This window comes from Narcine bancroftii, chromosome 1 (assembly GCF_036971445.1).
Source record: "Narcine bancroftii isolate sNarBan1 chromosome 1, sNarBan1.hap1, whole genome shotgun sequence".
Taxonomy (NCBI): domain Eukaryota; kingdom Metazoa; phylum Chordata; class Chondrichthyes; order Torpediniformes; family Narcinidae; genus Narcine; species Narcine bancroftii.
In genome coordinates this window covers 318,165,983-318,192,450 of record NC_091469.1, presented here as the reverse complement: position 1 = coordinate 318,192,450, position 26,468 = coordinate 318,165,983, and the positions used below count along the sequence as shown (strand labels likewise).

The window sequence follows — 26,468 nt, the reverse complement described above, 5'->3', positions numbered from 1 at the left end:
GCATTTCATTTATGTGGATTGAAATCTCTCTGCCACTTTTCTGCCCAACTCTGCATCCTGTCTCTATCCTCTTGTAACCTTCGACAACCTTCAGCTCCATCCACAACTCCTCCAACCTTTGTGACATCCACAAACTTACTGACCCATCCTTCCACCTCTTCATCCAGATCATTTATAAAAATTACAAAGAACAGGGTCCCAGAACTGATCCTTGTGGTACTCCACTAGTCACTGACCTCCAGACAGAATACTTTCCTTTCACTACTACTCTCTGCTTTTTTCCTACAAGCCAATTTTTTTTACCCACACAGGCAAGGTTCCACTGTGCCTTATGACTTCCTGGATGTGTATCTCATGGGGGACCTTGTCAAATGCCTTGCTAAATCCATGTAGCCCACATCTACCACCCTACCCTCATTAATTTCTTTTGTTACCTCCTCAAAAAACTCAATTAGACTCATGAGGCATGACCTTCACTTCACAAAGCCAAGCTGACTATCCCTGAGTCGACTGTACATCTCCAAATGCTCATAGATTCTCTCCTTAAGTATCCTCTCCATTAGTTTACACATCACTGACAGAAGACTCACTGGTCTATAATTCCCAGGATTCTCCCTATTATCTTTTTTAAACAAGGGGACTATGTTTGCCATTCTCCAATCCTTCAGCACCACCTCTGTGGCCAAAAATAAATAAATAAAAGATCATAGCTACTGATCCAGCTACCTCTTAATATAGAAACATAGAAACATAGAAGATATTAGCAGGAGTAGGTCATTCAGCCCTTCAAGCCTGCTCCGCCATTCAATGAGATCATGACTGATCTTAAAGTTCAGTCCCCCGTCCCCGCCTTCTCTCCGTAACCCCTAATTCCCTTATACTGAAGAAATATATCTAATTCCCTCTTAAATATATTCAATGAACCTGTCTTTACTGCTCTCTGTGGCAATGAATTCCACAGATTCACAACCCACTGGGTAAAGAAATTCCTCCTCATCTCGGTTCTAAATGGTTTGCCTATTATCCTCGAACCATGGCCCCGGGTTCTGGACTACCCCACCATTGGAAACATCCCTCCCACATTCATTCTGTCCAGTCCTGCCAGAATTTTATATGTCTCTATGAGATCCCCTCTCAATTTTCTAAACTCCAGTGAGTACAATCCCAAATTGTGCAACCTTTCCTCATAAGTCATTCCTGCCATTCCAGGTATCAGCCTGGTGAATCGCCTCTGCACTCCCTCCATTGCAAAAACATCCTTCCTCAGATAAGGCAACCAAAACTGCACACAATACTCCAGGTGGGGTCTCACCAAGGCCCTGTACAGCTGGAGTAAGGTATCCTTGTTCCTATACTCAAACCCTCTTGATATGAAGGCCAACATACCATTTGCCTTTTTAACCACCTGCTGTACCTGCATGCTCGCCTTCAGTGACTGGTGCACAAGAACCCCTAGGTCTCTCTGCACTTCCCCATCTCCCAATCTATTGCCATTCAAATAGTAATCTGCCCTCCGGTTTGTATTACCAAAGTGGATAACCTCACATTTATCCACATTGTAGTGCATTTGCCATGCATCTGCCCAGTCTCCCAATTTATCCAAATCACACTGGAGCTTCCTGACCCCCTCTTCAATGCACACAACCCCTCCTAGCTTAGTGTTGTCTGCAAATTTGGAGATATTACATCCAATCCTCTCATCTAGATCATTAATGTAAATTGTGAACAGCTCGGGTCCCAGTACAGATCCCTGTGGCACCCCACTGGTCACCGCCTGCCACTCAGAAAATGAGCCGTTTATCTCAACTCTCTGTCTTCTATCTGCCAGCCAGTTCTCAATCCACATCAATACCTTGCCCCCAATCCCATGAGGCTTGATTTTGCATGCCAGTCGTTTATGTGGAACCTTATCGAAGCCCTTTTGGAAATCCAGGTACACCACATCCACTGGCTCTCCCCCTTCTATTTTACCTGTCACCATCTCAAATAATTCCAATAGATTTGTCAAACCGATTTACCTTTTGTAAATCCATGTTGACTCTGTCCAATCCCTTCTCTGCTAGTCATATGCTCCACTATTACATCCTTAATAATGGATTCCATCATTTTGCCCACTACTGAAGTAAGGCTCATCAGCCTATAATTCCCTGCTTTTTCTCTACCCCCCCCCCACCCTCTTTTTAAATAGTGGGGTAACATTAGCTACCCTCCAATCCATGGGTACTGATCCTGAGTCTACCGAGTTCTGGAAAATAATTCTTAAAGCATCTGCTATCTGAATGGCCACTTCTTTAAGTACCCTAGGATGTAGATTATCAGGCCCTTGGGATTTATCGGCCTTCGATCCCTTCAATTTCCCCAAGACCATGTCCTTAGAGATACTGATTTTTTTCAGCTCCTCCCTTGCATTAGTCTCTATGTTTCCCAACATACTTGGGAGGTTATTTGTATCCTCTCTTGTGAAAACAGAACTAAAGTAAGAATTTAATTGGTCTGCCATTTCATTATTCCCCATTATATATTTCCCTGATTCTGACTGCAAGGGACCTACTCTTGATTTCACCAATCTTTTCCTCTTGACATATCTATAAAAGCTTTTGAAGTTGTTTTTTATGTTTATTTTTGCCCTCTTGATTAATCCCTTTGTCCTCCTTTGGTGCATCTTGAACTGTTCCCAGTCTTCAGATTTGGTACTTTTTTTGTCCAATTGATATGCTCTCTCTTTGGACCTAATGCTGTCCCTAATTTCCCTTGTTATCCATGGTTGAGTCACCTTTTTTGGTTTATTTTTATGCCAAACCGGTATAAACGATTTCTGCAATTCTTCCATTAGATCTTTGAATGCTTTCCATTGTCTATCCACCGTCAACCCCCCATAAACACCACCCAATCAATCTTACTCAACTCCCGTCTCATACCATCATAATTCTCTTTATTTAAATTTGGGACCTTAGTTTTGGTTTTAATTTCTTCACTCTCCATGTCGAGTGAGAATTCGATCATATTGTGATTGTTCCCATCCAAAGGGCCTCCTCCACAAGATTGCTGATTATCCCCTTTTCATTACATAATACCCAGTCTAAAATGGCCTGCTCCTGACTTGGTTCCTCGATATATTCGTCTAGATAACCGTCCCGTCAACATTCAAGGAATTCTTCCTCCTCAATATTTTTACTAATTTGGCTAGTCCAATCTATATGTAAATTAAAGTCTCCCATGATGACAGCTGTTTTCTTATTGCACGCTTCTCTAATTTCTCTTTTTATGCCTTCTCTCACCTCTACATTACTATTTGGAGGCCTATATACCACCCCCACTAACATTTTCCGCCCTTTGCTATTCCTCAGTTCTATCCATATAGATTCTGCGTCTTCCGAGTTAATATCCTTCCTGTCAATTGTGTCGGTCCCTTCTCTCACCATCAAAGCTACCCCACCCCTTTTTCTTTCTTGCCGATCCCTCCTAAATATTGTATACCCCAGGATGTTAAGTTCCCAGGCTTGCCCACCTTGCAGCCATGTTTCTGTAATCCCAATCAAATCGTATTTGTTTATCTCAATTTCCACACCCAATTCATCTACCTTGTTCCAAATGCTTCTTGCATTAAGATATAAAGCCTTCAGATTTGCTCTTTTCACCCTCCTTGCTCTTTCTGATTTTTTACTTTCGCTGCCTAACCCAACTTTTCCAATTTTATCTTTCCTATCCTTTGCCCTATCATACAGGTTCCCATCCCCCTGCCAAATTAGTTTAAACCACATCCGACGGCTGCACCAAACCTCTCTTCTCTCACTTCCCATAGAATCCTGGGATATATCATCTGCAGCTCCAGGGACATGTTTTAAGAAAATCCAACACTTCCACTTCCTTAATCTCCATGTTGTCCAGCACAGGCCTGTTCAATTTCAACCCTAACTGTGATCAAGGTACTTTTCTCTTGTGAATACTGATGCAATGTATTCATTCAGGACCTCCCAAACTCTTCCCTTTCAAGCACAAGTTGCCTCCTTTATCCTTTAGTGGCCCCATCTTCATTCTTGACATCTTTCTGTTCTTCATATATGTACAGAACACTTTTGGGCTCTCTTTAATCCTACATGCCAAGGCCTTTTCGTGCCCACTTTAAGTTCTCCTAAGTCCTTTCTTAAGATCCTTCCTGGCTACCATCTACTTCTTATGAGCCCTTCCTGTTTCCCGTTTTCGATATCTAATGTATGGTTCCTCCTTCCTCTTGACTAGTTACCTAAACTGTTTCGTCAGCTAATGGGATAAAGTTATCTTGAACCCTGCACAGGTGGCCCCTAAACTTCCTCGACATTACTTCTGTGCTTTCACCTTTCAACATCTATTTCCAATTTACTCTCACTAGTTCCTGCCAATCTCTCCATTAATGTCAGCAAGACCAAAGAGATAGGTCAGGTGACAAAGGTTTGTGTTGGGGAACACTTTGGGTTTAGTGATCAATAATATTATTAATTTTACATGAATTATGGAGAAGGATAGGGATGGATCCAAGGTTGAGATTTTTGATTGGAACAAGGCTAATTTCGAGGTGATGTGAAAGGATTTAGAAGGTGTGGGTAGGGATGATTTATTTTCTCAGAAGGATGTAACAGATAAATGGAGGATATTCAAAGGGGAAAGTCTGAGTGTACAGAGTTGGTCTGTCCTTGTGTGGATTAAAGGGAAGGTTATAAAATATAGAAAGCCTTGGTTTTCAAGGGATATTGGGAATTTTGTTCAGACAAAATGGGATGTGTACAATAGGTATAGACAGCAGTGAATAAATGGGGTGTTTGAGGAATATAAAATGTGCAAAAAAATCTAAAGCAAGAAACTAGAAGTCTAAAAGCAGATATGAGGCTGCTTTATCAGGCACGGTGAAAATAAATCCAAAGGGTTTCTACAGGTACATATAAAGAATAGTGAGGGATAAATTGGGGCCCTTTGAGGATCAGAGGAGTCAGAAGGGATGGGTTAAATTTGAATTTTTTTTTTCTATATTCACTAAGGAAAGGAAAACTGGGTCAGGTGAAGTAAGGAATACTCGTAATGAGGTCGTGGAAAATGTACAGATTAATAAGGAGGTAGTTCTGGCTATTTTAAAGAGAATAAAGGTGGCTAAATCTCCAGGTCCTGACAAGATATTCCCTAGAACCCTGAGGGAGGTTAGTGTTGAAATAGTGAGGGCTCTGACAGAAATATTTAAAATGTTATTAGCCATGGGGGAGGTGCCAGAGGATTGGAGGGAAGCTTATGTTGTTTCACTGTTTAAAAAAGGCTATAAAAGTAAACCAGGTAATTATAGGCCTGTGAGTCTGACATCAGTGGTGGGTAAATTAATGGAGAATGTTCTTCGAGATGGAATATACAATGATTTGGATAGACAGTGACTGATTAGAAATAGTCAACATGGTTTTGTGCGTGGTAGATCATGTTTAACAAATCTTGTAGAACTTTTAGAGGAGGTTACTGTGGGGATACTAATATGTGAATATGTGACTGAAAAATGGCCTGTCCCCCACTAGTGACTCACTTCCTGGAATAAAGGTTGACATCCCTCTCCCTGTCCTCAGTCGATCACTTGGAATCAGGCCAGCTACAAGCCTCACACTACGGCTTTGGAGTCATGATAGAGCCTATCAGTTACGAAGAAGGTTGATGAGGGGAAGGCTGTGGTTATTGTTTATATGGACTTTAGTAAGGCCTTTGACAAGGTTCCACATAAAGGTTAGTTAGGAAGATTCAATCATTAGGTATTAATATTGAAGTAGTGAAATGAATTCAATAAAGGTTGGATGGGAGATGCCAGATTGGAGGCTGGTGACTAGTGAATCTACCTCAGGGATTGGTACTGGGTCCATTGTTGTTTGTCATATATATTAATGATCTGGATGATAGAATGGGAAATTGGATTAGTAAGTATGCAGATGATTCTAAGATTAGTGGTGTTGTGGACAGTAAGGAAGGTTTTCAAAGCTTGCAGTGGGATATAGGCCAGTTAGGAAAGATGGCAGAAAGAAGGCAGATGGGGTTTAATACTGATAGATGTGAGGTCCTACATTTTGGTAGGAATAATCAGCATGCAATGTTAAATGGTAAACAATTGAGGAGTGCAGTAGAAGAAAGGGATTTAAAAATTCTGGTACATAGTTCCGTGAAAGTGGAGTCACATGTAGTTAGGGTGGTGAAGAAGCTTTTGGCATATTGGCCTTCATAAATAAGAGTAATGAACACAGGAGTTGGGATTTCATGTTGAAGTTGTATGGGGCATTGGTCGGGCTAAATGTGTAATATTGTGTGCAGTTTTTGACACCAAATTACAGGAAGGATATCAACAGAATAGAGAGAGTGCAGAGAAGGTTTACAAGAATGCTGCCAGGATTTCAGGGTTTGAGTTACAGGGAAAGGTTGAGTAGGCTGGGACTTTATTCTCTGGAGCGTAGAAGATTGAGATTAGATAGAGGTATTTTAAATGTGGACATGTTTTTTTCCTTTGAGAGAGGGGGAGATTCAAAGAAGAGGCATGGATTGAGAATGAAGAGGGAAACGAATAGGGGAAACATGAGGGAGAATTTCTTCACTGAGAGGGTGATGGGAGTGTGGAATGAACTTCCAGCTAAAGTGTTGGCTCGATTTTGATATTTAAGGAAAAGTTGGATAGCTAACACAAGAGAGGTATGGAAGGTTATGGGATTGATGCGGGTCAATGGGAACAGGTGGGAGAAGGTGTTCAGCATGGAATAGAAGGGCCAAATTGGCCTGTTTCTGTGCAGTAATTGTTATACATGATTATATGATAGACTTCTGGAGGAGAGGCAGGGCTCACTGTCTGGTCCATGTCAACAGTGGAGATCACAGTGAATAACATCGCTAGTGACTTATCCTGGTCCATCCACATCGATGCAATGGCCAAGATATCACACCAGTGCCTCTAACGAGAAGCCTGTCATCAACAATGTCTGTAGGTGTACCAGTGCAAGCTCCCTATCAAGGTGCATCACCGCATGGCATGGAAACCACTCTGCCCAAGGTCATATCAAATTGCAGATGGTTGTGAATGTGGCTCAGTCCATGATACACACCCTCCTTCAACACCCCCCCCCTGCCATGGAAGTGCAGCCAGCACATGACAAGACTCATCCCACCCTGGCCACATTCTCTTCACTCCCCGCCACCCCTTGCCCGCTAATCCCCTGAGGAAGTTGACTAAACTGTAGGTAGAGCTAGGGGCTAGTATAGTGTAGTCGGGCTTTGCAACATTGATGGGAAAACAGGAGAAGAAATAAATTAGCAAAAAGCTGACACACAGAATATGTCAGATCAATGAAGATCGCAGCAGCGTCTGAGAGAACAATAGAGCATTTGTTGATCTGCACCTGCACCGATTAGCACCCTGAGATGTTGCATATGTGAGAAACTAGCTACTTGGTATTGATAAGCTGTGGTCTTATGATTGGTAAAATATTATACAGTAAGAATACTAAGAGGTACTTTGTATATGCGAGAAACTAACTAATGGATTGTAGAGCTCGTCGAAAGAATCAAAGACTTGTTGATCCTAACCAAGGCTTTTATTAGCAAAAGACAGGAGCTCTTCACAGGTGGCCGACCAGTCCGGAATGATCCGACCTGGCTAGGGACACAACTCTTTAAGGCCCAGACAGTAGGCATGGCTAAGCTCTCAGCCAATCGCTGTCAGCACATTCTAGATACTGTAACTATATACACTATATACATTCGTGATAGATCTGTACTATCACATGGATATTAAAAGATGTGATCTTTTCTGATTGGTGTAACATTATTCAGTTTGCTACAGATCAAGATAAAAGAGAATGTATTCTAGCTGTTCAGGGGAGATTTTTGTCACTGACTCCTGAATGGCATTTCAGTAGAGACAGTGAATGAAAGTAACCCAATCTGCAGATTAAAGAATGGTCCAACCAAGACTGTAGTTGAAGTCAGTCATTTCATGTGAGCACCCTGCAGACCCGGAATCCACACCCCCATCAGGAAGAAGAGTTTGGAGATCTCTGCATCGGATTCGAGGACAGTTTCTTCTCCACCGTTGTCAAACTCCAAAATCGTAAAATTATAAAAACATAATTATGTTGCCTTGGCTCCGTAACAACTGATTTCTCTAAGCACATTTGTGCTGTGTTTTCTTTGTTGTGCTATGTACGAGATGTCCACTGAACTGCTCACAAAACAGCCTGTACCACTGCATCTTGGAACAAATGATCAAGAACTTGACCCAGCCAGCACTGTGCTAGGATTCTGCAAACTGTTGAAAGGAAAAGGAGTTTCTCATGAATGAATGTTCTTTTAACCGAGCAAAGGCGGTCCATGCCAGTATTGCCTTCCTCATTGTTGGTCTGCTCTGTTAAAGGTAAAGGCAAAGGTGCAGCCAGCCGGGTCAACCCCACACATGGCAGGCCAAATTGTCATAGCGAACAGCCAGTGTGGCAGGGCACAGGGGCTCTTCCCCACCCCCAAAGCGCAGAAGTTCCAGGCTGCAGGAGTGCATTGCCAGGCCTCACAGCAACATTATGACATCACTCCCATGAGCCTCTTGCCTCCCCTGAAAAGTAACACGTGTGTGGTTTGAATAAAAGAGCGGCTACTGGTTCACTTGCCTGGTGTGGACACCATTTATTTCAGCAGCTTTTCCCCTAGCAGTGCTACAAAGGTTACATTATTATCACATAATACTACATTTAGAATGTGATGTACATGAAATTCTTTAACTTTGACTACCATAAGGGAGACAGAGGGTCACCACTTTGTCCAGCAGAAATGAGGGACCGGCCACCCTACTGGATCACAATTTGCCTCGACCTGGAGGCCAACCACAGCATGTAACTTCTATCACAAAGGCAAGCATTATGCCTTAAAACAGAGAAGAAAAAAACTTGAAGAGTAACAGTAAATACATTGCTTGTAAAATATGATAGATATTTCTCCTACCTGGAAGGCACGTTGGATTTCAGGGACTTCAGAAAAAGAAATGACAACTGGGGTGATGTCCAAAGCACTGAACTCCAGGGCTGCTGTCATGATCGAGGACGTCTCTTGAGATGGGCCACTGGTGATGAATACTGCTGCCTTTCTGATCAGAATGCCACCTCGAGAATGCTTGAAAATATTTCTCGCCACAAACCTCATGGCTGCTCCAATATTTTGCCTGCGGCCTGACCGTTCATAAGCCAGGTCCTGCAGGGCTTTGAGAAGGGTCTGCTTTCTGCGGAATTCCAAGAAGTGGATGAACATCTTTGGGGCGGAGTTGTAGGTAAGAACTGCCACACGCGCTCCCACCGGGCAAGTGCTGTCAGTGATTTGAAGTTCCTGCACAAAATCAGTCACAATCTTCTTCATTCTGTTAAACATACCCTGAGTGACATCTGCGGACATGTCCAATGCAAACACCAGGTCCAAAGGGTATACGGGGCACTCGAAGCTTCCTGTAATGAGAGAACCTCATTATATTAAGATAGAAAAATAAATAGCTTGCATGTTTGTAGCACTCGCAATCAACCACATTAGACAGTCATGATTAATAGGCTTTAATCACCTTAAGACAGCAACACATCTCGCATGTTGCTGGCCCGGTTCCAAGGCAGGTACTGAGGGAGGGGTTTGGGTGCAACAGCCTTTATGGAGATTTCCAAGGGGAGGAGTAACAGCTTCAGGGGGTGGGCCAGCCTGTACAGTACATCCAATACAGTGGTCACACCACAATAGCCTCCTTTAAAGCAAGTTAAATATTTCCGAAGTGTATTGTGGGGCTTCTAACAAGCTCCCAAGAAAACGCTGGAACTCTGACATTTATTTATCTAAAAACAATCGGGAGAAATACTGGAAACACTGATCCGGTTCAGCATCATCTGCAGCACTAGAATTCGAGTTGACATTTCACATCGCAGACCATTCAGGACGGAAGTCCCTGACCTGAAACATCAACTCTTTTTCTCTTTCCATGCATGCTGCCTGGCCTGCTGAGTGTTTCCAAGGTTTCCCCATTCTGCTCTTCCAATGGAAATGTTGCTTACATATAAATAAATATAACAGATCCAGAATTATATGAGCCAAGATGCTGGGGTGGTGGGGGAGTGGGAAGGGGGGGGGGGTCCCTCTCTCACTCTTTGAAATTGTTGGTGAAATAAAATGATGTGACAATGAGTAAGTGACCACTCAGCCCAATGAGTCAATGCTGTCCCTATTCAGCCCCACCCACACTGTTCTCTCCACCATGCATTATTTGCTTTCCCTCAAGTGGCTATGCTGGTTGCTTACAGGAAGCGAATTTCAGACCATAAATGTGTCTTACCTAATGTTCCTCCTGTCCCTTGTATTTCCCAGACTTCAAGGCTGTGCCTGCTGGTTCTTGAACCATTCAACAATGCAAATAGCTTCTCTCTTTAGTGCTCACTAAGCCCATCATGATCTTCTACACCCCTATTAAATCTCATCTCTTCCCTCTTTGCTCTGAGGAGAACAATCTGAGTTCTCCCATATAGCCTTGCACCTGAGATCTCACTTCCCAGGAAATAGAACACTACAGCAGAGAAAAAAGGCCATTCAACCCTTCTAGTCTGTGCTGACCACCACTCTGCTAGTCCCATTGACCTGCTCCCATTACATAACCTTCCAGGCCTTTCCCATCCATGTATCTATCCAATTTATTCTTAAAACTCAAGATCGAGCTCACACTCACCACATCAGATGGCAGCTCATTTCACACTCCCACCACCCTCTGAGTGAAAAACTTCCCACAATGTTCCCCTTATACTTTTCCCCCTTCAGCTTAAAACTATGACTTCTTGTATTTATCTCCTCCAATCTAAATGGAAAAAACCTATTCGCATGCATTCTGTCTATACCTCTCATAATCTTGTAAGCTTCCATCAAATCTCCCCTCATTCTTCTTCGCTCCAAGGAATAAAGTCCTGTTAAATCGGTTTAATCTTTCCCTGTAACTCAACCCCTGAAGATCCGGCAACATCCTGGTAAATCTTCTTTGCACTCTTTCAACCTTATTGATACCCTTCCTGTAGTTAGGTGTCCAGAACTGCAAACAATTCTCCAAATTTAGCATCACTAATGTCTTAAACAACTTCAACATAACATCCCAACTCCTGTACTCATTATTTTGATTTATACAGGGTAAAATGCCAAAAGCTTTCTTTACAACCCTGTCCTCTACTTCCTGCTCCCACCCTCCATCCTCCCACCCTCCATCCTCCCACCCTCCATCCTCCCACCCTCCATCCTCCCACCCTCCATCCTCCCACCCTCCATCCTTCCACCCTCCATCCTCACTACATTCTACAGAGGATGTATCAAGAGCATCCTGTACAACTGCATCCCCGCCTGGTTTGGAAGCTGTACCTCTTCGGATCACAAGACCCTGCAGAGGATCGTGAAGTCAGTGGAAAAGATCATTGGGGGCTCTTTTCCTACCATGAAGGACAGTGACAACACTCGATGCAGGTGAAAGGTAATAAACATTGTGAAGGGATCCACACATCCCTCACATAAAGACTTCTCCCTTCTGCCATCTGGTAGGAGGAACCGTAGCACTCGGGCCCTTACGTCCAGATTGGGTAACAGTTTCTTCCTCCAAATCATCAGGCTCCTGAACTCCTAGACATTTAGGGGATAGGGTACTGTGGACTGTTATTCTATATGTCTTAATATTTTAATGTGTTTAATTTCCATTCTAACTTACATTTATGTAAATATGCTCTGTAGTCCTGGAGAAATGCTCTCTCGTCTTTACTGTGCGACCACGGGATGAACAATTAATAAAGGCAACTTGACTTGATTTGACTTGACATGCGACACCACCCTCAGAAGTAATGTACCATATTCCCAGATCTATCTGCTCCTCTGCAGTCTTCAGTGCCCTACCATTTACAGTATATCCCTTACCTTAGTTTGCCCTTCCAAATTGCATTACCTTGCACTGGTCTCCATTAAACTCCATCTGCCATGTTCGTAAATCCTCAAATCACCCTCTCTATGGATTCCATACCCTCCCTGAAGCACGTTGATGAGAATTAGATACTCTGCTCTCCTTTATAATGGGTCTCGTGCCTTGGCAAAAGTCAGAACTCCAACAGAGGTTGACTGAAAGTATTATGGTGGATCACGGGATTAACTTGGCTGAGAGGTATTAGAATGCATAACCTTTGGAATCCAAAGCACTGTTCCATTTCTCTCATTCGATAAATACATTTTTTTTAAAATACTCACTCGCTGAACAGCAAGCTGGAAAGAGAAAAGGAGGAAATATGTATAATTAGCCTTTTCAATATAAACATGATATAAATGATACATTACTTGAGTGTTCAACTAAAGCAGTGGTTCTCAACCTTTTTTTTTCCAATCACATACCCCACTTTAAGTATTCCATATGCCATTAGTGCTCTGTGATTAGTAAGGGATTGCTTAAGGTGGGAGGTGGGTGGAAAGAGAAAGTTTAAAGCCCACTGTTTTAATCATCCCTCATTGCACAGTTTCAAAACTCCAAAGAAATGGGCCAATGACCATTTTTTTCTCAAGCAAAATATTTCAGTAAAAATGGGTCTAGAGCAGTGATTCTCAAGCTTCCCTTTCCCACCCACATCCCACCTTAAGCAATCCCTTACTAATCACAGAGCACCGATGGCATTGGGATTACTTAAAATGGGATGTCAGTGGAGAGAAAAAGGTGGAGAATCATCGATCTAAAGGATTGTTTAGCCTTGTGTGGACTGGAACCTCACAATGCGGTACAAATTCGGCAGCATGGTTAGCGAAGCGCTTAGGGTAATGCTGTTACAAAACCACCAACCCAGGTTCGAACCCACCGCTGATTGTAAGGAGTTTGTATGTTCTCTGCTGTGACTGTGTGGGCTTTCCCCAGGGGTTCTGCTTTCCTCCCACCTTTCAAAATGTACTGGGGGTGTTGGTTGATTGGGTGACATGGGCCGGAAGGGCCTGTTGCTGTTCTGTTTGTCTAAATTTAAACCATGCATGAGGATGGTGGGGAAATAAGACCACATGCTAAAATTCCTTTGTGTGCCCGATATCATGAAATGCATTAAACCCAGCAGTTCTCAATATTTTTCACCCTCCCACTACTTTAAGTTTTACTCGTCTCAGGCCACCCTTAACCAGCTCACATTGGTTGGCGTTGGGGTGTACGGGAAAGGTGGGGCAAGTGCTGGCGAGCTCATGCCTTGACCCTCTTCCCAGCCCGCTGTTGGGATTCTTGTTCTTTTTTGATGAGAATTAGAACTAATGAAAAACATTGTGACTTACGGCAATGATTTTGAATATAGGACAGGAGTTCACACGGCTGCAGTAGAGAAAAAAAATGGAACAGTCAAGATCTGGAGGACAGCTTAGAATTGTGCTTTTGGGAAGAAATTGGAGAGCACAGAAATGACTTACCTTCATGGTCGCGACTCCCATTGGCCCTTTGAAGCCCTAAAGCAATATAAAAATGAAAACTTTCTTCAGAGGCCTTGTCTATCACGTAAATTATTTTTGTATCTCGCATAGGAACATTCTACTTCAAGGTAACATGGTTGGATTATGGGTTACTTAAAAACATTTTTAATGCCTTTGCCAACATGGGACTCAAAAGATTTATCTCTGAATAAGCTCATTATTGACTGAACTGAAGGCAATTAAGGATCACTCATATCGCAATAGATCTGGAGTCACATTTTGGTCAGATCAGCAGATTTTCTTCCTTTAAAAACATGAACCAATACAATAAGTGTCTACAACTATCCAGAAAGTTAATGGTAACAGTCATAGGTACCAGCCTTTATCCCAGATGTATTCATTACTTTTTTTATTGACTATTTTAATTTCACACAAGCATTAATCCAAATACAGAATATATCAATCATATACCACATAATTATAATGCATCTTTTTTATGTATAACCATCCCATGTCCCTCCCTCCCCTTCTCCCCAAATAATAAACCCAAAAAGAAAGAAAAGATAGAAAAGAAAAAAAACTAAAAGAAAAGAAAATGTAAGAAAATAAAGATAAAACACGCCTGGTTATTAAAATTTCCATAATTTCATTAAACTTGTACCTTGATATATTAATCATACATTAATTAGTTCACTCCAAGGAACTAATAAGGTTATCAGAGGTCTTGGGGATAGCTTTTATAAATTAATACCTACAATTTGACACCAAAATTTCAAGAAGGAATCATATCAGTTTCTTAAATTATATATAATCTTCTCGAGAGGTATACAGCTATGAATTTCAGCATGCCATCTGTCTCATTCCATGAATTGGATTTCCATGTCACTGCTATACATTCTTGCAACTGCTAATGCATTTTTCACAAATTATTTTTGAAACAAATTAAATTTCATTTTTGGTGTTATCCCAGATATATTACCTAATAAGAAAAGCATAGGATCTTGAGGGAATTTAACTCCCATAACCCATTTTACAAATGTTCCTCATTCCATCCAAAATGGTCTTAATTTTGAACATGACCATGTGGAGTGTAGAAAAGTACCTTTCTCTTGATTACACCTGAAACACTGATCTGATCAATCTGATTTCAGTCTATGTAATTTCTATGGGGTAAGATGTAAGAAATTATACTTTACTAATCTGTATCTAACATTTATTGTATTTGTCGCACTATCATGACAAAGTTCTGGCCAATTTTTCTCCCCAGCACAAATATTTAAATCCATTTCACATCTCTGTCCAGATCTATTAATTTCTTGTTTTTGTATTCTTTTTGCAACAATGCATATATAGTCAAAATAAAATTTTAACTGATTTATTACCAATCAAAATTTTGATCGCACTCCTTTCAGGTAATAACATTGTTGGACCTAATTTATCATTTGATAATATTTGATAATAACAAAATATTGTATTATTTTGTAGTGCATAGCATACTTATTTTTTAATTGATCAAATGTCATTAATTTTTCCTCTTCAAAACAGTCCATTATTTCCTTAATTCCTTTAGAAACCCAAATGTCAAGCAACCAGTTATTCATTGAAAATGGTATGAGTCTATTCTGCATCAATGGCACTTTATGAATTATATTATTCCTCGTTCCCATTTCAACACTTATTTTATCCCATATTATAATCAAATGTTTCAGCAATGGAGTATCCCCATCTCCAGTTGTTAATCTCGTATCCCATTTATAAATAAAATCTTCACACATCGTCTCCCCTATTTTATCCATCTTTATCTTAACCCATGCTGGCTTCTCTCCTTCCTCAATGAAAGAAGAGAGAAATCTCATTTGTGCCACTTTGTAATTTTTTTTTAAATTTGGAAGTTGTAATCCTCCCAATTCAAATTTCCATGCTAATTTTTCTAATGAAACCTTTTACCCTTCCATAGAAACTTTTTAATGTATTTATTCCATACTTGAAAGAAGTTTTGTGGAACAGATATAGGTAATGATTGAAAGAGATATTGTAACCTGCAAAAAATATTCATTTTGATACAATTAACTCTACCTAGTAAATTTATAGGCAAATCCATCCTTTTTTTAGATCCTTATCAATTTTCTTAAGTAAAAGATTGCAATTCAAATTATATGGGTTATTTAAATCATTATCTATTTGAATCCCTAAATATTTTATTCATTCTTGGTCCATTTAAATTGGGTATTTCTTTTGCACTGCATATAATCACCTCTAGTAAGAGGTATAATCTCACTTTTATCCCAATTCACTTTATAACCAGATACCATATCATATTCTTTCAGTCTAGAGTACAATTTAAGCAATGAATTTTCCAGTTTAGTTGAATAGATTATTACATCATCTGCAAATAAATTAATTTTATGTTCTTCTCTATCATTTCTGAACCCTTTAATTTCAGCATCTGACCTAATCAATTCTGCTAATGGTTCTATTGCTAAAATAAACAAAGATGGAGACAATGGACATCCCTTCCAACTAGATCTAGTTCACTAAAAAGAATCAGAAACGTGTCCATTTGTTACTTCTTTAGCCCTCGATCCATTATACAAGGGGTAACTTATACTTGTTTATCCCACAGTGTATTTTTCAAGAACTTTAAATATGAAATCCCATTCTAATCTATCAGATGCATTTTCCACATCTAAAGCCACTGCTACACTTAAATCTCTTTTCTATGCTAAGTGCATGATACTTAATAATTTGGTAACATTATCTGCTGACTTTCTGAACAAAACCAGTTTGATCCACATTTATTGACTTTGGTAAATATTTTGCCAATCGATTCACTAATATTTTTTGCTAATATTTTATAACCAGCATTTAATAAAGATATAGGTCTGTATGAAGATGGCTTTAATGGATCTCTATCTCTTTTGGAATCATAGTTATTATTGTTATTTTAAAAGATTCAGGTAAAGTATGTGTTTCCTCTGCCTGTCTTCAATAAATTGAGGAATCAATAAATCTTTAAACAATGGGTAAAATTCAGATGGGACTCCATTCTCTCCTTGAGATTTAAAGAACTCAATTGTTCACTAACCTCTGTTGGAGTGAAAGGAGCATCCAATTCTCTCTGCTCTTCCAAAATCAATTTAAGTAAACCAATTTAAAATAGGAAGCTATTTATTTTAATATCATCTTTTACAGATTCCGACTGATATAGTTTTGTATAAAATTGTTTAAAAATTTCATTAATTTCTTAAGGTTTATAAGAATGTACATTAGAATCATTCTCAATTGAAATATCATTCTCGATACCTGCTTTCCCTTTAACTGCCAAGCAAGAATCATATGTGCCCTTTTCACCCAATTCCTAGAAAATCTGTTTTGTCTCATCATTGTTTTTTCACTGTTCTTTATGTTTGTAAAGTATTATTTTGAAGTTTTTTGTTAATGAGAGATCTTCATTTATCCTCACTTACTTCCCTCTGTAAATCCTTTTCCAAACTTGTAATGTTCCTTTCCAATTGTTCTCTTAATTTTTGAGGTACACTTATTATTTGACCTAGTAGATATGGCTTCATTGCATCCCATAATTTGCTTGTAACCAAGTTAGAATTTCAAAAAAAAAATTTACCAGTCTTTTAATTATCACAAAAATCCTTCCTTTTTAATAACATAGAGTTAAACCTCGGAGAGGAGGCCCTGTCAGTAGTCCACGGACCAGCCTTTTGACTTAAGGGCCAGGAGGACTGCCTTCCAGATCACTTCATTTTTCCGCTCCACCTGCCCATTGCCCCTCGGGTTGTAACTAGTTGTGCAACTAGTTGCAATGCCACTTGCTGTCAGGTACTGGCACAGCTTCTCACTCATGAAGCGAGACCCTCGGTCACTGTGGATGAACGTGGAATAGCCAAACAGAGTAAAGGTCTGTGTCAGTGCCCTGATGACGGTGGCCGTGGAGGTGTCTGGGTATGGGAGTACTCGTCTGTCACTGCAAGGAAGTAGACATTCCGATTCGTGAAAGGCAGGGGGCCCTTGAAGTCAATACTAAGGCGTTCGAAGGGCCGGGTGGCCTTCACAACGTGGGCCTGGGGTGGGCAGAAGAAGTGAGGCTTGCATTCCGTGCAGACCTGGCATGCCTCAGTCATGGTGCTGACTTCCTGGATGATGTATTGGAGGTTCCAGGACTTAATGAAATGGTAGAAGCGTGTGACGCCTGGGTGGCAGAGGGATTCATGGAGTGCCTGCAGCTGGTCGGCCTGGGCTAACACACAGGTCCGGCATAGGGCGTCGGGGGAGTCATTGAACTTCCCCAGTCGGTACTGGATGTCATAGCTGAACGTTGCTAGCTCAACTCTCCAGCACAAGATCTTATTGTTTTTGATCTTGCCTTTGTGGATGGTGTTAAACATGAACGCCACTGCACACTGGTTGGTGAGGAGGGTGAACCTCCTACCTGCCAGGTAGTGATGCCAGTGGCAGACCGCTTTCATGGTTGCTTGGCCCTCCTTTTCAATGGGGGAGTGCCCAAGCTCAGAACCATGGAGGGTTCTTGAGAAGGTGGTGACAGGTCACCCATTTTGGTTGAGGGTGGCAGCAAGGGCCACATCTGAGGCATCGCACTCCATCTGGAATGGGGTGTTCTCATCCACTGCATGCATCATGGTGTTTGCGATGTTCTGCCTGATGCAAGTAAAGGCTGCCTGTGCCTCGGGAGGGAGGGGAAAGGTGGTGGCCTGGGCCAGTGGACAGACCTTGTCCGAGAAGTGGGGAACTCACTGGGAGTAATAGGAAAAAAGCCCAAGGCACCTGCAGAGGGCCTTGAGCATGTGTGTGAGGAGTAGCTCCATTAAAGGGCGCATCCATTCTGGATCTGGACTTATGACACCATACTCCACGACGCACCCCAGGATGATGAGGTGGTTGGTGCTGAACACACACTTCTCTTTGTTATGAGTGAGGTTCAGCTCCTCGGCTATCCAGAGAAATCTCTCCAGGTTGGGATCGTGGTCCTGCTGGTCATGTCCGCAGATGGTGACATTGTCCAGATAAGGGAAGGTCGCTCTCAGCTTGTACTGGTCTACCATGTGGTCCATTTCACGCTGGAAGGCAGAAACCCCATTAGTGACCCTGAATGGAACTCAGCAGAACTGGTAGAAACACCCGTTTGCCTCGAAGGCAATGTAGGGCTTGTCCCCTGTGTGGATCGGGAGCTGATGATAGGCCGACTTCTGGTCGATTGTGAAGAAGACTCTGTAGTGGGCTACCTTGTTGACCATGTTGGCTATCCTGGGTAAGGTGTAAGCATCCAGCTGGGTGCACCGGTTCATGATCTGGCTGTAGTCTGACCATTCTTGGTTTGTTACCACTTTTGACAACAGGAATTGGGTTCTCCATGGGCTGGTGCTGGGTTCTATGACACCCTCCGCCAGGTGTTGCTTTATCTCCACTTTAATGAATTCTCCATCGGCTGCGCAGTACCCCTTGCTTCTGGCCGCTAACAGTTTGCAGTCTGGCATGAGGTAGGAGAAGAGAGTGGGAGGGGTGATGCGCAGTGTGGAGAGGCCACAGGTGGGATAGGGCTGGTTGGACGGCATGCTATGCAGCATGACCGGGGGTAGGGGCCCACCGAAAGCAAGGGTGATGCTCTGTAGGTGGCACTGGAAATCTAAGCCCAGGAGGACTCGGGAACAGTTTGGGCATGACCAGGAGCCTGACGGTGGGGGAGGGGGGGGAGACATACGTCAGATCAGTGGAGCAGCGCCCAAGGGTTTTTATGGAGTGGTCCTGGGTGGAGAATGCAATAGCAGAGCTCATAGGGTAGATTTTGAGTCTCAAAGTTTGGGCCACGTTCGGGTGTATGAAGCTCTCAGTGCTGCTGCTGTCAAATAGGCATTTTATTACCTGATAGTTAATAGCGACGTCCATCATGGAGCGCCTGATGCTGTGTGGGATGTCTCTCTTTAGTGTAGTGGCCGCTAGGACCATATCGGGGTCTGAGTTGCTACTCCCTGGCGGTTGAGGTGAGTGGCGACCGGTGGCATCATTTGCAGGCGTGGGGCAGGTTGATGGGGGTGAATGGTCGTTGGTGATATCCGCAGGCTTGGGGTGTGTCAAGAAGGTGGTCTGGTCAGCGCCCGTGTTGTCGTCGCCCAGTTCTGGGTGGGAGGTAGGGTTGTGCACTGGATCAGCCCGATAGGCCCAAGACGGCAGCGGTTTTCTGCTGATGCAAGATGGTGGCACCCTATGGGTTCACGTGGAGGCAGCATGGCTGGCTCTACCCGTCGGTCATTCTGCCAGCTCGGGGGAGGTGACGTCATCATGCTCTGCATCAGAAGAAGTGACATCACCTGTGGCGGTGGAAGTGACGTCTTCTCTGGCCTTGGCTGGTGAGGCTTTGGGTAGGGCAGTGCTCATGGTGAGCAAACGGTGGTAGTACCCATGCTGGTGAGGACGGAAGTTGCTGGGAAAGTAATGGCAATGCCCAGCCCTCACATGCAGCAGTGTCCGGTGGGGGGGTAGCGAGGTGATTGTACAGGGCCGCTGAGCTGCTGGCGGGCTTCGAAAGGCATACTTTTGCATAGTGGCCTTTCTTGCCATATCACGAACAGAACTGGTTTCTTGCTGGGCAGTTTTGGCATGATCGTCGATCTGACCCACACCAGGACCCACAGTACTTATACGAGCATGGGGCACTTGTGACAGTGATGTGTTCATCTACCAGTAGTCCCTGAGTCATGGCTGCTGTCTGGGCTGTCCACATGGAGGCTTGGGGAAGTCAGGAGTCAAAGACTTCGATATGGAGGGCTACAGCCTCCAAGGAGTGGAATACCTCTATAGTTTGGCCAGGGAGTAGATATTGTCTTCTAGTAACTTCTGGCGGGCAGCTCACGACCACAGACCTCGAACACAGATGTTCCTGACCAATCTCTCGACTTCCTTTTTGTTCACCCCGGGCTCTACCAGACATGGACGAGCTAGCCGGGGGTTCAGGCAGGACAGTGGTTTTCAACCTTTTTCTTTCTAACCACATCCCACCTTACTAATCACAGAACACCGATGGCAGAGGGAATACTTAAAATGGAATGTGAGTGGAAAGAACTGAACTATAGCTTTATACACTATTGCCCCTTTTGAATTGTTATACACAGTAAAACCCCTGTTATCCAGAATTCGAGCAACTCACAGCCTCAAGCAACCGGGGGGAAAAAAAATAGTGGAAAATAAATAAATAGTATGAACGTTCACCAGTTATGCAGTCTCAAACAACCAGAAAATTCACCTATCCGGCATCTACCGATCCCCCAGAGGTGCTGGATACCAGGGAGTTTTTCTGTAGTAGCATTGACTCCACTTCTCCACTCCTGAAATTTGTTCCCACTGACGGTAACATGCAGAAGTTACATGAAATAAATCAATGCACCTATGCTACTATTAAGCAGGTTTAGCACTTTAAATAACAAGTTAAAAAGTCCTTCTGTCTAAAATAAATTTCTCAAATCTCCGTGCCTCTAACTTGGTACGCAAACATTCTTGGTAGTCTGTTACATCTTTAGAGATTTTGTTATTTTTTTTACATCAAGCATGCAAATAGAATATTATAGACAAGCCACAACTTAGCACATGTAGCCCCTGGAAATAATTCAACAAATGCTTTCAATTCTAAGCTATTCCTTGTATGTCCGTCCCCCAAGTAAATGTGTGCTTTACCTTTCTTCCTGGAGGTCCTTCATCACCTGGGCTTCCCGCAACACCAGGTTGGCCAGAGTTGCCCTCAAAACAGAAAGGAATCAAAATGTATTGTCATGAGGCATGTCATGAAATTTGTTGTTTTGCAATAGTGCAAATATTAATATAAACCACCTTACCAAATAAATAAACATAGTGCAAGAAAAAGAAAAAGACTAATTCAGGCAGTGTCCATGGTTCATTAATCATACAGGAATCTGATAGCAGCGAAGAAGAAGCTATCCTTGTGCTGCCTTTGGGCCCCTGTACCTTTTCCCCCGATTGTAGCAGAGTGAAGAGGGCATGGCCTGGGTGGTGGGGGCCTTTGAGGATAGAGGCTGCTTTCTTAAGGCACTGCCTCTTGTCAATGTCCTCGATGGTGTGGTCTGGTGCCCATGATGTTGCAGCCCCAGTTAACAACCCTCTGCATTCACACCTCCGTACCAGGCAGTGATGCAACCAGCCAGAGTGGTCTCCACGGTACACATGTAGAAGTTTTCAAGTCTTCAATGACGTACTGAATCTCCTCAAAAACCTCACAAAATATAGCTGCTGGCGAGCCTTCTTCGTGATTACATCAACGTGGAGGTCAATTTTTATTCATTTGGTAAAAACAGGGAGTTCTATTTGTTATAAAGTATCTCTGCTCCCTCCAGTTTCAAAATGAGGCACATTGTTGCACTCAGTTTCATACAATCATTTGGAGTTTGTATGACATTCATGGCATTTAATCTCAAAAAGTGTCAAGTCCAAGGAATAATCCTGCTAATGTAAGCCAGAATGAATCGCATTATTCAGATTTTTCCTGCATTAATCTTACTATTCTTCTCGAACAAGGCACAACAATTTGATGCAAAGCAAGTGGAAGGTGATGGTTAAATGATACTGAGCCTCAATCTTGCTTCACAAAATGTGTCAACAGCTCAGCTGCTTCTGCTGGGACCTAGTTTGTTGGGTTGGGAAGGTATTCTGTGGGAAGGTACACAGAATGTGTATTCTGTGCATATCAAACTGTACGTTGGCTGGGCAGCATTTAAGGGGAAATCGGATAGAGAGAACAAGAGATAGATCTAGTGGGTCAAGGGAAATTGAGCGCTGTTAGGCATTATAATTTTATAGGCAGTCCCACATTTGAAAGGAATTTCCAAAATCATTTATTTTGCTCAACTGGCCAGCTCACTTGAATGGGACTAAACTTGGGGCTAAACATTCAAGGGTTAAAGGATGAGCTGGACAGATTAAACAACTTACCCTGCCCCCTCTTGATCCTTTAGGTCCTCTTCCACCAGGGGACCCCTGCACACCATCTTGCCCCTGAACATTCAGAATACAATGGATATAAATACCTGGCTCATGTTCGTCATCAATAAAATACAGTGGATTCTTTTACGAGCATAAATATTTTTAGCCAGTACCTGCAGACCGGGATAACCAGGAAATCCTAGAGCTCCCTTGAACCATAAGAAAGGAGAAATTAGGCCCTTCAACTGTTTGGACTTTTATCAATACAATGCATAAAGCAGTCACATATCTTATAGAAATAATGCAATTCCTATAGCAAGTTTTACTTCTGGTCATTCATACATATTTAAAGATTTTGCAATGGATGAGAGATAGTGACTCTTTGGAGAGGAAATCACCTAATCAGCTCTTACAATGAACAGAAATAAAAATCAAGAGAGATATCAAAGGGATTGTCGATTCACTGTAGTCCATTTTACACTGTGACACGTGACCCATTGCCCCAAAGATTTGAATAACACGGACGGCATTGCAGCCATTTAGCACAAATGAATTCTCGTACAGAAATGGAGTGTGCCCGTGTGTTATAAATGTACTCCAGCACTCAGTCGAATCCGTGCATGAGCTGCGGCTGATTTGGCAATGCATTATTTTGCTAAAATGTTCTTTCTAAATGTAGCTCCAGATCTAAAGGTGAAAAATGCATCTCCTTGTGTCACTAAAAGTGCAAAGATGCAAGCCTGATAGATTAGTAAAAATCAGGTTTAAGTTACAGTATTTATTCTTCCCCAGCATTGTGGGGACTTCATTCATATTTATTCAATGGTTGATATTACTGATAACAGTTTGGATTTATACAAGCCCTTTCGTGTTATTGAAAGACCCAAGGTGCTTTTCAGGAGTAGGATCAAACGTATACTAAGATGGAGAATGTGGCACGAGAATAATGCATCAGGAATACAGACAGGCATTTTGCTTCGTCTCTGAGGACTAAAATAAACTGCTATCTTATTGACACCATAACAGATTTGTTTCCTCACCTTTCGTCCTTTTTGTCCAGGAAGTCCAATCCCATCAATCCCATCAATGCCCTGTGTAATATGAAATCAAATAGATCTGAGTCATCTTTAAACCTCTGAATGCACCAATGTTCATTTATAACTGAAAAAAAAACATTTTTTTTTGATCCTGTGCATTGAAGGGCAATGTGGTGAAATAAGAGTAGGGTTGTTGAAGAAGTTTAACAAAAGGTCCTTTCTCATGTAAACTTCAATGAATGGCTTGGAGCTCAGCCGTAGTATTCAGCTGACAATGTTTTGTCAACTCAACTACCATGTGTAAAGGTTAAAACCTTGTGTTTTCTGATTCTTAATTAATTTTGTGCCTGTCTCTTTGAAGAGAACTATTGTTTGTCATAATATCCAGTCAGACTAATGCCTCGCTCTCATTCTACAAGGTGTGAAGGAAACATGAGCACGAGAAAATTTTCTTTCAGTTTTTGTATCACTATATACCTTTGTGTTTCATAGTTATTGCTTTCGTTATGACAACTTTTGAGTAATTAGAGTCTAAAAGACTATTTTTACACAGTAAATGCTTTGTTATTCACTGTTATGAAAGTGTTGTGGAAAAGCTATGCAAAATGTTTATCTGTTCTATCAATGAATTAAAGCTGCAAAAAGTAACAGCCACAGAGTTTGATTTGTTGGATTAAAGAAATCAAAATTTGGGATGTTGCAGCTCATGCTTTGGAAGATGATACTTTGTAATTAGGAGATATTATAATAAGGCAAGTGTCGTCTACACCATGCTTTACGTGGTCTTGCTTCAGGAGTGTTCATTCATCCAGGTGCCTTGCTATTTAGCATGGGCGATCGTGTCTCTCCATCCTTCACAGTCTCTGATCGTCCGAATTGTAGTTGTTGCCTCCCCGTTTCTAACCATGATGATTATTTTTATTCTCTGTCCACTTCTGCTTCTTTTTCCTTCCAGCTTTCCAGTTGTAACTAAATGCTTTCATGCATCTCTTCGCCTGATGTGTCCAAAGAATCTTGATCGCTGTTTTCTGATTCTTTTAAGTGATGTACGTTTTGTTTTCGTTCTTTGTAGAACTTCTTTATTTATTGTCCTGTCCATATATTACATGTCCAGTGTTCTGAGAAACTACATCTCTGCTGCATTGATTCTCTTTCTATTGCATCAGTGCTGGTTCAAATTTTAAGATCGTATTGGGAAATGAAATCCTGAAACAAGTTCACAACTTCAAGTTCCTTAGATCATGGGGAACATCTGATGGCAAATGCGAAATAGACTTAAAAGCAAGAACAGCAATGGCAAGAAGTGCATTTATAGAAATGATAAACAAGATCATAGCAATTGATATCCGCCTTAGAAATCTCAGCTGCTGCATTCTTCCTATATTGATGTATGTCTGCGAGTCGTGGACCATCACAAATCCAATGGAAAGAAGAATCAATGCAACTAAGATGTGGTTTCTCAAGGATGTAGACATCATTGTTTGAACATTCCAGCTCAATTGTTCTAAAAGGAGTTTGACACAATCCAGATTAAAGCAGCCGGCTTGATTGACAAACCTCCCCCATGGCATCAATCCCAAATAATAATTTTCTCCACCAACATTGCACAATATTTGCAACATTAGAAGAAGTATTTACTGCAATCAAAGTTTTGTTACAGCCAGCAAATAAGAGTAGTGCAGAAATCATTCCTAAATTAGATTTTTCCATCATCCTCTACATAACCATCATTTGTTCACAATCCTCAAATTTGACCCACTAAATGCTGGAAATTAAAAAATACCCATGCTTCATGGAAAACACCATGTTGTGAGTGAGTAAACAGGTTTGGTAGGTCTCAAAGGCAAGGACTCTGGACACACACACAGTTTGAAGCAGCCATGGGAAAGTGATAGTGGACAATTAATAGCAAACGTGGGGAAAATAGCATGGGAACAAAACACACACACACCACACACCACACACACACACACACACACACACACACACACACACACACACACACACACACACACACACACACACACACACAAAATGAACTGGTACATACAATGATCAAGCAAAAATCACTACAATGCCCCACCACCCCTTGACTCAGTGCAGGTACTGCTCTATGCTACAAGGGACACCAATTAAACACATCCAACCCTTTTAACAGTGCACATCTTACCAACAGTTTCTCCAGCATCTTTCCACATTTCTAGGCCTGTAGTGAAGCAGGATGATCCCAAGCTGGCAAAGAGGGAGAACAAGGAACACATGGCACCTTTATAGAGGGTCCTGCCCAGGTCATTAGCAGGACCCAATGACTCAGTGACAGGAGGGTTAATCTAATTACAACAGCCAATGGCCCAAGGCAAAGTAGACAGGCTGGAGAATCCAGTCCAGGTAACTTGCGGTGATATGTTATTACACCACTAGGTCACCAGGGGTCATCCCGGTGACCTTGTATATAAAGCAGTCCAGAGCTACAGTCTAGCCTTCCAGGTTTGTCTTGCAGAGAGACAAGTCCTCTTAGTGTACATATTAGTTTATTAAAGCTATCTTATACTCGCACTGCTGTTGTGGTTATTGTCAGTACACAACCTCAAGGTGTGCACTAATGGGTGGGGCAGAACCAAACCTTGATAGGCAGCTGGTGTGTCCTCTGACTAGGTAGGGGGCAGTCCTGTCACGTGACAGCCACCATCCTTCCCAAGACAGCAAGAGACCAATGAACTTCATTGGGACCTTCTCAACCATTAAATCTGTGCTGAACATGTCTTTTTATCCCATGGCATCGTCTCTCTCTTTTACAGAAAATGAACCCACAGTAAATTCTCAAATCTAACATTGGCAAGGCAAGATTGGACTAACCTGTAATCCACGAGGTCCAGATTTCCCATTTTCTCCCTTCTGACCCTTTAATCCAGCTTCACCCTGAACACAATTTCCAAAAAAATGATAATGTCATATTAAGCATAACTTGATTCCACATACAGCAGAATTCCCACCTAGTTTGTGTCCTTAGATTATTAAAAAAAATCATTATCA

At 42.0% G+C, this 26,468-nt stretch overlaps 1 protein-coding gene across 2 annotated transcripts in view; it reads right to left on the bottom strand.

Annotated features, from left to right (window-relative positions):
• Positions 1 to 26,468, bottom strand: part of LOC138747471 (collagen alpha-6(VI) chain-like) — a 235,556-nt gene that overhangs the window by 21,463 nt on the left and 187,625 nt on the right. For both annotated transcript variants that reach the window (XM_069906720.1, XM_069906727.1), the window contains exons 26-34: positions 26,292 to 26,354; positions 23,439 to 23,489; positions 22,572 to 22,607; positions 22,408 to 22,470; positions 21,139 to 21,201; positions 13,441 to 13,476; positions 13,309 to 13,345; positions 12,259 to 12,273; positions 8,971 to 9,464 (exon numbers count right to left, since the gene is read on the bottom strand). In XM_069906720.1, coding sequence (XP_069762821.1) covers positions 8,971 to 9,464; positions 12,259 to 12,273; positions 13,309 to 13,345; positions 13,441 to 13,476; positions 21,139 to 21,201; positions 22,408 to 22,470; positions 22,572 to 22,607; positions 23,439 to 23,489; positions 26,292 to 26,354 — 858 coding nt within the window. The remainder of the gene's footprint in view (positions 1 to 8,970; positions 9,465 to 12,258; positions 12,274 to 13,308; positions 13,346 to 13,440; positions 13,477 to 21,138; positions 21,202 to 22,407; positions 22,471 to 22,571; positions 22,608 to 23,438; positions 23,490 to 26,291; positions 26,355 to 26,468) is intronic.